The sequence below is a fragment of the Petaurus breviceps genome, unplaced genomic scaffold, assembly GCF_028583685.1.
Source record: "Petaurus breviceps papuanus isolate PSGF00001 unplaced genomic scaffold, PetGlider_PUasm1.0 90847, whole genome shotgun sequence".
In the NCBI taxonomy this organism is placed as follows: Eukaryota; Metazoa; Chordata; class Mammalia; order Diprotodontia; family Petauridae; genus Petaurus; species Petaurus breviceps.
Window position 1 is genome coordinate 8084259 of NW_027187360.1, and position 15188 is coordinate 8099446.

At 38.6% G+C, this 15188-nt stretch overlaps 1 protein-coding gene across 1 annotated transcript; it reads right to left on the reverse strand.

Annotated features, from left to right (window-relative positions):
- Positions 1-8418: 8418 nt before the first annotated feature.
- On the reverse strand, positions 8419-13252 carry LOC138149597 (large ribosomal subunit protein eL39-like). The gene is made up of 2 exons (XM_069072766.1): positions 13140-13252; positions 8419-9502 (listed from the first exon to the last, which is right to left on the reverse strand). The coding sequence occupies exon 2, from the start codon at positions 9399-9401 to the stop codon at positions 9246-9248; it is 156 nt and encodes a 51-aa protein (XP_068928867.1). The 5' UTR covers positions 9402-9502; positions 13140-13252; the 3' UTR covers positions 8419-9245.
- Positions 13253-15188: the final 1936 nt, after the last annotated feature.

Genomic DNA, 15188 nt, shown 5'->3' on the forward strand with positions numbered 1-15188 from the left:
AGAGAGAAAAATGATGTCAGAGAAAAATGGCTTCAGGCCAAATTCTGGTCACTGAAATAAAATGGCTATATGATTATAGTAAGTCAACTTAACCTCCCAATGCCCTAGGCTAGTGATGTTAAGCTCAAATAGAAATAAGGGCTCCTAGTCCATTTATATGAAGAGCCCTGTGGGGTAGCATATTAACTTAGCCTTAAAATGTATTATCATCTAGGTTTTATTGTATTTTTAAATTTTGTTAAGCATTTCCCAATTATGTTTTAATCTGGTTTGACTGCACTGAGGAGTGTTGCTGATTTGATTTGGCCCCCAGGTCATGTGTTTGATGCCTCTTCCCTAGGTCAGTGGTCTCCAGAGTGAAGGCATGGCATAATACCAAGGAGGCTATTTGCTCCCAAAGGGCGGGGGAACTAACCAATCACAAAGTGGAGAAATGATTCACAGTCAACGCTCTCTTACAGTCCGTTGTGAGCTTGTCTCTGACACAACTATATAGTATAGAATCCCCCACTCAGCTACTGCTTTGATTGGTCTTCCATGACTGTACCATTATGAGCCCTTCAAAGGCAAGAAAGGTATGACCTAACCCAATACAGTCATTGCCAACAGCTGCACAGGAAAACCCCCCACCCCGAAACCCATAGCATTCTAATATCCTGTCTCCCATCTTCATTGATAGGATTCAACAAGGATCTGTCCTCAGTCTTCAGCTCTTTTCTTTCTATACTTTCTCATTTGGTGATCTTATTAGCTCCCATAGGTTTAATTATCATCTCAATCTGAATTACATACACACACAAGTAATGTATACGTGGGTAATGCATATTTATATACAAACACATATATGTACGGTGGATGTGTAACAAGTCACGTATATTGCACATGAATGCATGTTCATATATATGCATGTATCCATATATATCCATTCCCAGTATCTTTCCCATACCAGTGAACTCCAAAGTGTAAGCCAATGAATAACACCATGAGACTGGCACATAATAAGTACTTGTTGACTGACTGGCTCTTGTAATGGAAATGCAGATTTAAAGATCTTCCCTGCCCCTAGGCTAAAGTGCACCAGAAGCCTGGGGAGGGAGGCTTGTTTTTCAGTAGATACTTTTTGATTGGCCAGTGGGTCAATAAGGTTGTTACATTCTCTGAGCCAGGAGAAGGCTATATAAGCCCTGATGTGTAGCTTTGTTTTGGGACTCACTTTGAGAAGTGTTTTGTGATTTGATCTGAATTCTGGGAAGCCGTTGTTGAGAGTCCCCCGGCTTTGAAAAACCCAGAATGTGGAAACCCAGATGTTGACTGGGTATGGATGTAATGGTTGGACAGTTTGGAAATCTGTCTACTTGATGTTTCTGTCTTGATAATTATGCCTGTATACTTTGAGGTTCAGGGTGCTGACCTTTTCTCCTGAACAAGGTAAACGATATATGTCTGACTGATTAAAGTAAGCTTGTTAACCCATTTTGAGTTGCTTTCCTTTAACAAAGCAGATCCAAGAACCTGTGGTAGCTGCAAACCCTGAGGACGCTTGGGGTGCTTGCTGCTACAGCTCTCTTGAGCTCTAGTCCTATATCGTGAGCTGTCTATTGGATATGTAGGTGTTTCAGACTCAGCAGGTCCAAGACAGGATTCTTTCCCCAGACTCATTCCTCTTCTGAACATCCTCGTTTCTGTCATGAGCACTACTATCCTTCCCATGATCCAGGTTTTCAACCTTGGCTTTATCCTTGGCTCTCGTTTTCCTCTTAAACCTCCATATCCAATTCCTTAACAAGAAAATTAATTCTCCCTCTACGTTATTTCTTGTATGTCTATCTCCCCTTCTTTCTTCTCACATGGCCACCAGCCTAGTGCAAGGTCTGTCACCTCTCACCCGTAGTTGCTTCCTCACTGGTCTTTGTGACTCAAGCCTCTCTTCCACTCGATTTAATCCATCCTCTACAAAGCCTCAAAAGTGACTTCCTAAGAGTTTACCTCCAATCGTGTCAAGTACCTACTTTAGAAACTCCAGTGGCTCCATATTTACTTTAGGATCAAATATTTTATCTTTAATTCGTATTTTTAAATTTCATTTTTGTTTGGGTCTTATAATGGACACAATGATTGATACAATGGTATATATATATGTAATTTGTGAATAAATTCACTTACATGGGGTATATGTGAACTATTTTATTTTATTTTTTGCTGGTGTGATTAATAAAGTTTGGACACTACCCACCTGGACAGTTCTCTAAAATGCTAAATTGCAGAACAGTTATAAAAAAATCCAGACTTTTTTTTTTTTTTAGAGCTGAATTAGAGCTTCTTCATAAGATCTGTAAGAAGTATAATTCCTTCTAAGCAACAGATTGGATTAATTTTTTTCGCTTCAAATTAATATAAAACCTCAACTGCAATTCTTATCTAGGAGATAAGCACTGAAGTCTTGCACCTGAAAATCAAATAGAAAAAAAGGATGTCATAAGGCGCCTTCCTGCTGTAGCATCAGTTCCATTGATAAGAGCCTAGAAGGTCATGACAAGGACCATGCTAGGGAGAACTATTTTAAAGACAAACAGTGGAAAAAGCAGACTTGTGTCAGGGGAACTTTCCTTAAATTCTTGCTTTGCTACCTCATACCCTGTTTCTTTCCCATCTGCCAGTTTCCTGATTTGTGTGATCAGGGGGTATCTCTAAGGTCCCATTCTAGCTTTAAATCCTAAGGTGCTCTTAAAAAGAAAGAAAGAAAATGTCTCATGTCCTTGGTGCTTTGCTCAGTTATCTGATCTCAAAGCCTTCCTCTTAAGCACTAATCACCTTCTAATCTTTATGGTAGTTATCTGTGCACAGGGTTAACTGCCCTTACTTGATTTTAAGTTCTTGAGGGCTAGGACTCTTGTCTTATTTATCTGTATATCTATCTGCCTTCGTGACTAGTGTGGCGCATTCATAGTAGGCACAAAGATGTCTGTCGAATGAATGGATCTCTAATGAAACACTGGCTACATGGTGACATTATTCTAATGACATGGACTTCTTTTTGTTTCCTTCTTTGAATTGGTTATATACCACAGGAAATTAGTGATCCGTATAGCGTGTGTATGTGTGTGTGTGTGTGTGTGTGTGTGTGTGTGTGTAGTGGTTGGCCTTGCAAAATGAAAAATAAATAAATAAATAAATATACCTAGGCTGAGAAGTAAGTAGAAAAAATTGTTCCATTTAAGATTTAGGATCTTAATCCCTGTGTGACCTTGAGCAAGTCACCTAGTTTCCCTTGACCTTAGCTGCCTCATCTTTAAAATGAGGGGCTTGGTCTAGATACTAGATGTCTCTGAGATTCCTTCTGGCACTAGATCATCCTATGATCCTTTGGGAGGAAAAAAAAGTAAAACCTCTAAAACAAAACAAGTTGCTTACAAAACTGCAGTCATTATACTGAGCTTTCAAATATAATGGACTAATCCTGTCCATGAGTTCATCTCTTGCAACTCAGCATTTTCTGAGCATTGCCTTTTAATACCACTATCAGTAATATAGCAATTATTTCTATTAAAAGTTGCACGAGAGGAAGATGTTTTACGTTCAAACACTGGTGATTTGGTTTGTTATTCCCCAACCTTCAACCCCCACCCCTTGACCCATCTCTGTTCCCCACTGCTCCATCTTCAGTATACACTTTACTGGGGGACTGAAGATGAAGGATTTTGGTCTCTTCCCAACCACTGGAGCATAGGTCTTGTTGGGTAAGTAATTTGGGTTAGTCTACACAATGTCCCATGCTTTGGCTGCCTCACAAGTTTCAGTTCCACAACTTCATTCCAGAAACAAATTTAGGCTTAGATAACTCTGCTTGGAATCTTCCCAAAGAACAGGAAAGTGTTTACAAGTGCAGTCTTCAAGACAGGCAGGGTAAAAATTAGGCTTCTTAGAATGGTCACAGGGAAATGAAGTTACCCAGTGACTCATACTTTTGCCAGTCTATAAAGCTTTGCCACACAGGCAGCCATGATCCATGTGCCCTCGAAGGGTAACACTACACCATGAATCATGTATGCAAACAGAGGTGAGTAACTCAAAAATAAGTGCAGCTTATTACCCTGTGACACGCGACAGTCTCATTTCAAAACAAACCATCATCGGTTCAGTTCAGATTGTTTTCCACTGAGGCCTTCCTTGACTCTCCTGACTCAGCTGACCTACCTCCTTTGTTTCTGATTTATTGATTTGGAGAACTTCTAAACCACTCCTTTGTGTTTCACAATCTCAAATTGACTCTGGAGGAACATGCTGCAGCAAGCAGAGGAAAAGCAGCTGTCTTATTCAGCCAAATTTTTTTTTTAACAAAAAACAAAAATCCTGAAAGAACAGACTTAGGAATTGAAAGCGTAGATATTGGTTGTATTCCCTCATCTCCATTTTCAGTCAGTTTCTTTGAAATGAAAGATTCAAATGAAATCGATTTTGAAATAGAAGGGTCAAAATGAAGATAGTTTGCTAATTTTATAAATTGAATTTTTTAAAATCATAGTCAATGTTCCTTCCTAATTTTTATGAGTTTCCAGTATACAGTCTATTCTGCAACTCAGTTTTTTGTGAGTTTGGATCTCAGTTTCTTCATACATAAAAAGGGGGGAAGCAAGCATTTATTAAGCAGGCATTGTGTACAGTGTTTTGCAAATATTACCTCCCTTTATCCTCATAACAATCCTGGAAGGTAGGGGCTATTATTATCCCCATTTTATAGTTGGGAAAACTAAGGCAGACAGAGATTAAGAGACTTGCCCAGGGTCACACAGCTAGTAAGTGTCAAGCATTAAATTTGAACTCAGGACTTCCGGATTCCGGGATTAGCACTCTATTCACTAAACTGCCTTAGAGCCAAGAGACTTGGTTTTAGATGAATTCTTCCAGCTTTCTAATTCTGTGATCTTGTTATAAAAATCCCAAAGTATATAGCCAGAATATTGATAGAGTTTAGTGTTAAAATCAAATAAAACCTACAACAAAGTTAACTTGACATATTTAATGAAGACACACATTATCATTAAGCTTCTTGGTAATTAGGCAAAATGGTAAGTAGTTAATATAAATGCTATTATTTGTAATGCTTTTACACAAACAAACCAAACATTTCTGGGAGCATCTGAGGACTGGGGTGGGGGCCAAAGGTAAAAAGGAGAGAATGAGAGAATCAAACAAAGCAGGAAACTAGTGTCCCTCTAAAGACAAACAGTTTAGGGGTGGAAATTGTCTCTTTTTCCCTACCCCTTTTGCACATCTATGTATTACTTGAATGTCTCTCCCAGGACCTCCCAAACTTGTGCCCTCTTACAGCCGTTGGGAACTAGAACAGAATGAATGATAGAATTTGTGTTTTGTCTCAAGGAGACACCTGACAGAGAGAGAGGTTGGAGTTACAGATACTCCTTTCCATGTCTCCCCCTAACAAGTAGACTTATAGGCAGGCAGAATAAATTGAATGGTGTGATTAAAGGGAAGATTCAGTCTACGAAGATTTTAAGGAGCAGAGACATAGCTAGGGTCATTTTAAGATAACTACAGGGTTTATTAATAGCATAGGAAGCACTGATGGAAAACACTCTCACTCAAAAAGGAATCATGGGCTTCTGCCTCACTGCTACCCAAGCTCGGTCCCAGTCTGGTCAGGCTTTGGGAAATGAAGCCATATCCATAACTCATTGCAGACAATTCCCTTGATCCATAGCTAGGGCCTTTCTGAGCCTCTTAGGCATTGTAAGGTTTTAAACTAAAGTAGACAAAGGGAATCAAGACCTTTTACAAATGCACCAATGCAGTTTAAGCAGGCCTTTGAATATGCCAATCATGAGTAGATTAGGTAAGGAAAAACACAAGGGTTGGTAGAATTCCTTTGGTGTTAGGAGCTATACTAATTAATTCATCAGGCATTCTAGCTATCTCTATCTATGGAGCCTCCTCTGGGGGAAGGAGCTTGGTGTAATCAGCCTATACCAGGCCTCCTTAATGTATGTAAAATGCAGCATAAACCTTAAAGTGTCTTATAAATATCAGCTATGATTAGTTCCATATCCTATTTTTAGTACTGACCCTTTTCTATCCCCACTCCTGTGGCCTAAACTCTAGTGTAAGCCCTCATCATCCGCATGCCTGGTTGTTAATCCAAGCTGGCTTCCCTAATTCCAGGCTTCTCTTCCTCTTGATGCATCTTTGCCAGATGAATCATTTTAAAACACTATCAGTTTCCTTATTTTCTGGAACATCAAGAAATACAATGGCTATATGATTATAGTCAAGCCCTAGGCCAGTGATAAGAACAAGAAGACTTTTATGAACTGATGTAGAGTGAGCCAAGCATAACCAGGACAATTTACACTAACTCTGATCATTGGATCATTGCAATCACCAATCATGCCTTCAGAAGACTGATGATGAAGCTTGCCTCTTACCTCCTCCCTCATTGAGGTGATGATGGAATGAGTCATACATCTTCAGCAATAGGCAGTATGTTCATTTGTTTGCATGAGTACACTTATTTATAACAAGGAAAGCTTTGAGGTGTGGGGCATGAAGAATGAGTTAGTTAATGAGAAATGATAAAGATAAAAAAGAAAGAAAACAGCATCAATAAAAATTTTAAAACACACAAGAAATAAAAGTAAAATTCAGGAGAGGAAACAGATAAGTGGTGATATTGTTACTACCTGCTAAATTTTATTTAGGGTCCGGGGCTGGAAGTGTGATTTCATTGTAATAGGGAAAGAAAAGTCCCTAGTCACAAAAGCCTACCAGGTTAGATTGGCACCTCCTCTGCAGTTTATCTTTGTAGAGTGTTTCCTGGAGTATTAAAAAGTTAATTGACCTGTCTAGGGTCACACAGCCAGTAAGTGTCAGAAGTGGGAGTTAAACTCAGGTTTTCCTAGCTCTAAGGCCCATTCTTTATCCACTATGCCATGTTGTTTCTTTCTAACAATAAGACATACTTAATAAACAAATATTTGTTAAATGAGATTTGAATTGTACTTGGTTTAATTTTTTTCCCTACGGCTGAATGGATGGCATATCAAGATTAGCCAATATAGCTATATGTCTTAACCTGACCAATGGGACCTCATCCTAAGAACATGTGCAGGGTGTTCTTTCTGCTGTAGGAGACTGGAGTCATGATAGAAGAGTCCTGGCCCTTGATTTGGAGCATGTGCAAACATTCTGTCGCTGGTTTCCTTCTTCTCACCAGGTGGTAAAGCAATGGACTGATGACGTTGCAGAGTTGGACTTGGGATGCATTCAAAAGGCACTGCTACATACCAGAATCAGCCCCATGCTACTTTCTTTGGTTTCTCTTTGGGTGAGGGAGACTTGCTGTAAGCCTCCTAATAGGGAGAGACCACAGGCCCTCCTTACCCATCCCAACAATTAGACTGTGAATATGAATCCCTATTATTTGTTTCTTTGTATTTGTTCTTTCCTGCTTTTCTGTGACAGAGAATTGGAAATGGCTATAACCTTGTGAGCTTCAAAAGGCAGAAACAGCAGGAGCTCTGAAAGCCAGAGTCCATACTATATTCTGTGGCCAGCAGTGAGGAGAAAAATCTCAATTGACCTGTTTGATACCTGTTTGATTTTGTAGATGGAAGGCAACAAAGAGGGGGCAACTTATCCATCAACTATGCTGCATTCAGAAGTGATCTTGGTGGGATGGATGTTCAAAGCAGCCATGTGAATTTTCAATCCACTCTTCTCAGGGTCTGTGGCAGAGGTGGGGAAACTGTGACCTCAAGGCAACATATGTTCTTCTAGGTCCTCACGTGTGGCCCTTTCACTGAATCCAAACTTCAGAGAACAAATCCCCTTAATAAAAGGATTTTGTCCTGTAAAACTTGGACTCAGTCAAAAGGGTGTACCCAAAAGGCCTAGAAGGCCACATGTGGCCTAGAGGCAATAGGTTCCCCACCCCTGGGGTAGAGTGTGCCCATTTTTTTGGGGTGGGGAATGTATACAACTTCTGTTATTACTATATCTTCACAGTAAATATCCTTTTGTAAAAGACAATTAATATTAATTGGTTAAATGAAAATGGGGCAATAATCACTGGCAACTGGTATCGGGAAGAACACATCAGAATAGGAGCTCAAGCCAATGGCATTAGAGAAGATAACAGAGATGACTAAAGTAATACCTTAGCCTCCCCCAAAGCATTCAAAGAAGAGGAAGCACAGTGGTTAGACTCTCTCTGGAAGATCTATGGAAAGAAATGGCCAAGAACAGCATAAGATGGGTAAGCATGGATGGAAACTTTGTGTCAGTGAAGAAATCACAGAATTTTAGAGATAAAAGAGACCACAGTAGCAATCTATTTCAAACAAGACTTCTCCCCAGAAGTCTCTTTTATAACATAACTGACAAATGACCATCTGGTGTCTACAAGACAACCTCCAATGCTGACCATTTCCCTAGGATAGCTCTAATAATGACAGCGATAATAATACTAGCATTTATATAGCACTTTAACGTTTGCAAAATACTTTAAAAACATTATTTCATTTGATTCTCACAACACTTCTCAAAGGTAGGACCTGTTATCTCCATTTTATCAATAAGTAAATTGAGGCAGAGAGAGGCTGAGTGACTTACCCAGGGTCACACAGATAGTCAGTATCTACAGTTAAATTTGAAGGTGGGTCTTCCTGAATCCAGGTTCATCGTTCTACTGCTGCCACACAGATCTGTTGTGTGGGACCAAATAGAACAAGTATAATCCTTTTTCCACATGACAGACTTTTTAGCACTTGAAGACAATTATCACTTCCCTGAGTCTTTTCTTCTAACCATCCCCAATTCTTTTAATTATTCATCACACAGCATGGATTCATGACCCTTCACCATTCTGGTTGCCTTCTTTTGGACACCCTTCAGTTTATCAACATCCTTTCTCCAGGGTTTCTTAAACTTTTTCCACTCATGACCCCTTCAGCACTTCTTAAACTGTGGGCAACCCACAATTTGATAAATTTAACATTTCAGATTTGGGAATCTGGGGTTCAATAGACTGAAATTATTGTCTCCTATTCCTAGAAGTGTAGTCCTCCTAATGTAGTCCAAGGTCCTATTAGCTTTTTAAAAAATTATTTTTTTTTCTGAATAAGAAGTTTCTTTATGTCTGTACCTTTGGAGTTTACAAAATCAGGATGGTGGTATGATGAGGCGTTTTGGACTATGAAAGAGTAAATCTAAGCCACCAGGGTATCAGTTCTTTATAAACCCAGCTTGGTTCTCCTCCAGTGTCTCCTCTTGGAGTTCTGTCTGATCTTATTGCCAGTTTTCATGTGGATCCACTGAGGAATGGGACGATTTTGCTTCTGCTTCTTTGCAAGGAATCTCTTGATCCTGAAAGTCTTGTGGGAAGACATTGTGAGGTCTCAGCAGGGCAGCCAGAAAACAGCACAACCCAGGTTCCAGGGGCAGCAAGGTCCAAGTCTTACGGCAGAAAGCTGCTCAGCCTTGTCAACAACTGCTCGCAAACCAAACAGGAAGAAGAGCAAAAATTATTATTTTTAACTTCTATTATACCTTCAGTATAACAGTATATATACTTCAGATTACCATTGAAGTATACTGAATCTATTAAATCCCCAAGATCTGTTTCAGAAACATTGATGTCTAATCATGTTTTTGCTACTTTGTTCTTATGGTATTGATTGCTTGAGCCCCTGTGTAAGATTTTACATTTATCCCTATTTTATATCTTTTATCCTTATTTGTATCTTTTAGGTTCAAGCCAGTTTTGTAGCCTAACAGAATATTTTTCTGATTTTGATTCTGCCATCCATCAGGTTAGTTCTCGCTGTTAGCCTTGTGTCAGCTGCAGATTTTATAAGCTTCCATATATACCCTTATCCAAATCATTGATTTAAAAAAATGTTAACAGCAAAGGGCTAAGCCTTGTCAGGGGTGGGGAACCCATGGCCTCGGCCTCGAGGCTGCAGGTTCCCCACCCCTGGCCCTAGATCCTTATGGGTCTCCACGGGAGACCTCCTGACAATTTCTGAATCATCAATCTCTATAATGATGTGTCCTGAATCTCTTCATTCTTTCTACAAGAGTAGAATTTGATACTTTAATCAAATGTCTTGCTGATATCTAAGTAAACTATATCTACACCAGGCCCCTGATCTACCAATTTAGTAACTGTCAAAAAAAAACCCAAAAAAGATTATTCTGGAATGAGCTGTTCTTGAAGAATCTAGAATGGTTTGTTTTGATCATTGCTTCCTTTCCTAGATGTCCACTAGCCATCTTTTTCCTAATTTGTACTAGAATTTTGTGACAGACTCACACAACTGAAATCATCAAAGCACCAAAGTATTCTTTTTTTCCCCCTTGGTTCTTTGAAGGTAGGAACCATGTCCTTTTCTCCTTTTCTAATCCTCATTACTACATTCCCACCCCCTACCCAGGATAGCAAGAAACACTTAAAAGAAGCTTTAAAAAAAATACTTATTGTATAGTTGATTCATATGCATTTAAAGGTTATTAAAAAAGTATAGATTCTCAGTTTTATCAAGACACTGGGAGGATGGATCATATACTGGATGGAGAACTGGTTTCAAAATAAGCTAGACCTCAGTTCAAATCCCACCTTTGATGCCTATTGATTATGTGACCCAAGGCAGATCATTTAGCCTCTCTGTATTCTGAGCAATTCTCTAAGACAGGGTTTCTTAACAAACTTGTTTTTAAAATATTGTAACAATTGTATTTAAAGAAATTGGTTTCCTTTGCACTCTACACATTTTATTTTATACAATCAAAATATTACTCTGAGAAAGGTTCATAGACTTCACCATTCTGCCAAAAGGGTCCATGACATTAAAAAGGTTAAGAATTGCTGCTTTAAGACTAATTAGAGTAGATGCTGACTTGTATTAGTAGAGAGAGCTTCCTCATCAAAGAGTTCCCTATAACAGTCCTCATAAAAAGTATACAAACATTTAAAAATGATTCCTCTTATCTCTGGAAATTAGATTGCAAGTTTTTTTTTTTTTTAACAATCGTGTGCACTTCTAGGTTTATAACTGAACACAAAGAAATAGAGTTTGTAGTATGTCTAGGAGTTTTTATCACAAAGGATCTTGAGTTAAGAAGTAACAATGCTATTAAGGCTAATAATAGCTCACATTTATGCACCATTTTATAGTTTACAAAATATTTTCACATTTGTTTTCTTACATAATCCTTATGACAGTCATGGGAGGTATGAAACAGTATGATCATTCCCATTTTAGAGATGGGGAAACTGAGGCTTGAAGATTAAGTGACTTGCTCAAAGTTAACTTTAGTGTAATTGTCCATGAGTAAACATGGTACCTTCCCAGTGCTCCTCTGATATGTCATTATTGTCTTGAGGTGACCCTGCATTCTTGAAGGCCAGTGGAGTGCAATATTGCGCAGTTCCTATCAAACTGAAAAAGCTTTGAGTACAGACCTGGTGATGAACGGTGAGTATATCTTTTGTTTATAAGGACCAACCTATCTAAATTCAGAGAGGCTCATTACCATTCTGGCTGCAGCTGGATGGGGGGAAGTGGCAAGCTTGGAGGTGGGGAGGGTGATGGAATCTCTGTCAATATCGTAAGAGCACTCAAATAAATGTAATCATGGAGCCTTGAAGAATTTGCAGTATTAGAAGTAAACTATTTTCTAATTTATCAGGCTTTAATGTTAATCAGAAGTAAAGCAAATGTATATCTATTTCATTTTCCATCAGGATAAATCAATACTGAATTGAAATGCTTTAATTAAAAAATAAAAAAGAAGATGAAGCAAGTCTCAGGCAAAATGTTCTGACCAAACCAGAGAACTTTAACAAAAGCTGAATGACCAAACTTCTTTAGGAAATTTGCATGTTGGAGGAAGACTTCTGCCTAGTAATTCATTCAGAGGAGCAAATGCTGGAGAGGACATGCTTCAAATAGCTAATCTGGTGATAATGACCTAATGAAATCTGATAGTCAAACAATGGTACCAATGGAGTTTGCACACTTGAGAAATGACTTGAAAATAATTGGTGTTGGTATCCATCTGCCAGTTTCCCTCTTTTATGAGTCAGTGTATTAATTCCATCAGAGAGAACGAAAGATTCCTACGTAGGGGATCATCAGTTATTTACAAAATCATCCTGTTGTCTAATTTGTTTTTCATATTTTTAGCATCAGGAGGCTATTTATCTACCTCAAAGTAATTTTATTTGTCTACAGACTGAACTCAACTTGCAGAAATATGTCATGTGTCCCAACTCCTTTTACTGCCAAAGTTGGGGGTAGAATTATTCATCTTTATAAGACTTTTTTGCTTTTTTACTTGACAAATGATAATGATAGCTTGTGAAATCCAATTTCACATTTCCCTTCAAAGGACTTTATTTCATAAGCTCCTTGAGCTTTTTGTATTGATCTCAGCTAAGGTCAGCTGTCTGCCAGTCTTTACTAGTTTCTTCTGTAGGACCAGGAGTAACAGTTCTATCTCTGAAGGAAACAAATGGGAATTGACAAATAGACTTACAACATAAAGCTGGATTTCTAAAGCTTTTTCTATCTATCTTTTCCCTGAGAGGTGTAAATCTAAATACATGTGGATTTCTGTTTTACATGTCTGGAGGCACATATCCCTTTTGGATCTAGCTCAATCTATATAGATTTGCCATTAAATGGGTTTTTACGAACACTCTAACCATGTGCATAATTCTTAGCAAAACCTATTACATAGATAACTTGTACTTATCAAACTTGTAATTATCTAAACAAAAATAAAATTGCCATTGAATGAGAAGATTTTCATAGCATACAAAGCTAGATAATTTCACACAGCTCCTTCTGAGTGTCTCCAAGAAACATCTGCTGGAATCTGAAGGAGAAAGCTCCATTGATTCTCATGTGGAAATTATTACTCTTGTCATAAGAGCTATTGAAGGACTCCATAAACTGCTCAGACCCTTCAACAAATCAGGATAGGAATGCTTTTTTCACCTAGGAAGCCCCTTGAGCAGGGTTCATAAATTAGAACTATAGCAAGAACATGGAAGAGACACCTAATTTCATTCAATCATTGATTGCCTCATTCATTCAGCAAGCATGTATTAAATGCCTTACCTTGTTACAAATTGTGTCCAGGGGACTCTTCAGGAATACTTTCTTCAACTAGTACATTTCGGCCTAATCACATCATTAGGCCCTGAGGAATAGTTTGCTTTTCTGAAGACAGGATAGGACGGGAAGAGAAAGGTATCATGATGGTACCAGCCTAAAGGAGCAGAATGTAGAGGGATCAAACAGGGAAAGGAACACAAGAGTTCAGAGGTCATCTGGAGAAAGTCACAGTAAGAATTGGAGCTAGGAGTAGTAAGAATTAAATCATAATGGCATTTAATCAGTCAAGACACATTTATTAAGCACTTACTAGATGCCAGTCATTGTGCTAAGTGATGAAGATACAAAGAAAGGCAAAAACAATCCCTCCCCTCAAGGAATTTACAATACAGATGAGGATACAGATGTGCGCCGGACCTGGAAACTCCTGGTTGAGGAAAATCCCTCTTTTAAGTCAGGTTGGAACCATCTCTGGAATTTATAGCCTCATGGTTGTCTAGAGCACCCAGAGATTTAGTGACTTGCCCAAAGTCACTTAACCAGTCGATGTCAAAGGTCAGACTTGAATCCACTGTCTATGCAGCTGACTCTTTAGCTGCTATACCACATTAGCTGTCGTGGGGGAAGACAAAAACGTAAGTAAATATATGCAAACAAGAAACAGAGCAGAAGGAAGATAATCTTAGAGGGGAAGTGAGCTCAGGCAGTTGGGGGTAGGGGGTGGGACTGGGCAAAGATCTATCTTTTTGGCATCTGAGCTGGAGGCTGGAAGCCAGGGATACCAAAAGGCAGCAGGTGAGATGAGAGAGCGTTCTAGGCCTGGAGAATAACCAATGCAAAGGCACTAAGATAGGAGATGAAGTGTCATATGTGAGCAACAGCAGCTTATAGAACTGTACAGAAAGAGAGCAAAATGTAAGACTGAGAGGTAGGAAAGGGCCAAGGGGTAAAGGGTCTTAAATGACAAATGACTTCAGATTTGATCCTGGAAGTAGTATGGAGCCATTGGAGTTTATAGAGTGAGGGTGTGTATGGCATGATCAGAAGGGCCCTTTAGGGAAATCACTTTGATGGTTAAATGGAAGATGGATTGGAGAGGTAACAGATTTGAGGCAGAGGGATTGCCTCTTTACAATATTGTAAATACTGTATCTTTTACAATATTCTAATGTTGTAATAGTCTAAGCAAGAGTTGATAAACACCTGAACTAGCCTGGTAATTGTGTAAGTGGAGAGAAGGGGACATAACTGAGAGATGTAGAGAGGGTAGAAATAGCGAGTTAGCAGTTTGTTGGCTGTACAGTTGCAGAAGGAAGAGACTTGAAAAATCATCTTCTTCAACCCCCCTTTTTGTTTTTTTTAAATTTGTTTCAAAATATGTCTTTTTGATGCCCTTTGTCTTTACATCGTAGTCATTTCACATAACCCCCTTCTCAGACTGAATTCTCTTCTTTATGTCACAGAAAAAAAAATTCAAAACATCTATATTATGATCTCATCTGCCATAGTATATAATATTCTGTTCTGATAGTCCCCCAGCCCTCTCAGTGAGAAAGGAAGTATGTTTCATTTTCTGTTCTCCAAGATCTTTATTGTTAATTTCCTACTTTTACAGATGAAGAAAATGAGATCTCAGAGAAAGAAAAAGATCACACAGGCAATAAATAGATTATTATTAAAACCTAGGTCTTGAATCCTGTTTTCATCTATGCTGTGTTTCAAAACATCTTGGTGGAAAAAAAGTAATCCTCACCGCTCCTACCTTTTTTCTGGAACAAAACATAGAAATAGTTTTTAAAAAATGGTAGTTAAGAGACAAAGAAAGATGGTAACCATGAATATTTTGAACATACTGATATAGGTTGTACCATCTTTTAAATCAAATGCATGTTCATGGTTGTTGATGTTTTTTTAATTGCTATATATACCCTGACAATTACACCCTGTGGGTGAAGAAGAAGAGTGTCGTGATGGCAGAATGGTGAAGAACACACCCTGTTTTGATACCTTAAATGCCATTAAAGCCCCCAGAGCGTGTGATGGCAAAAGCAT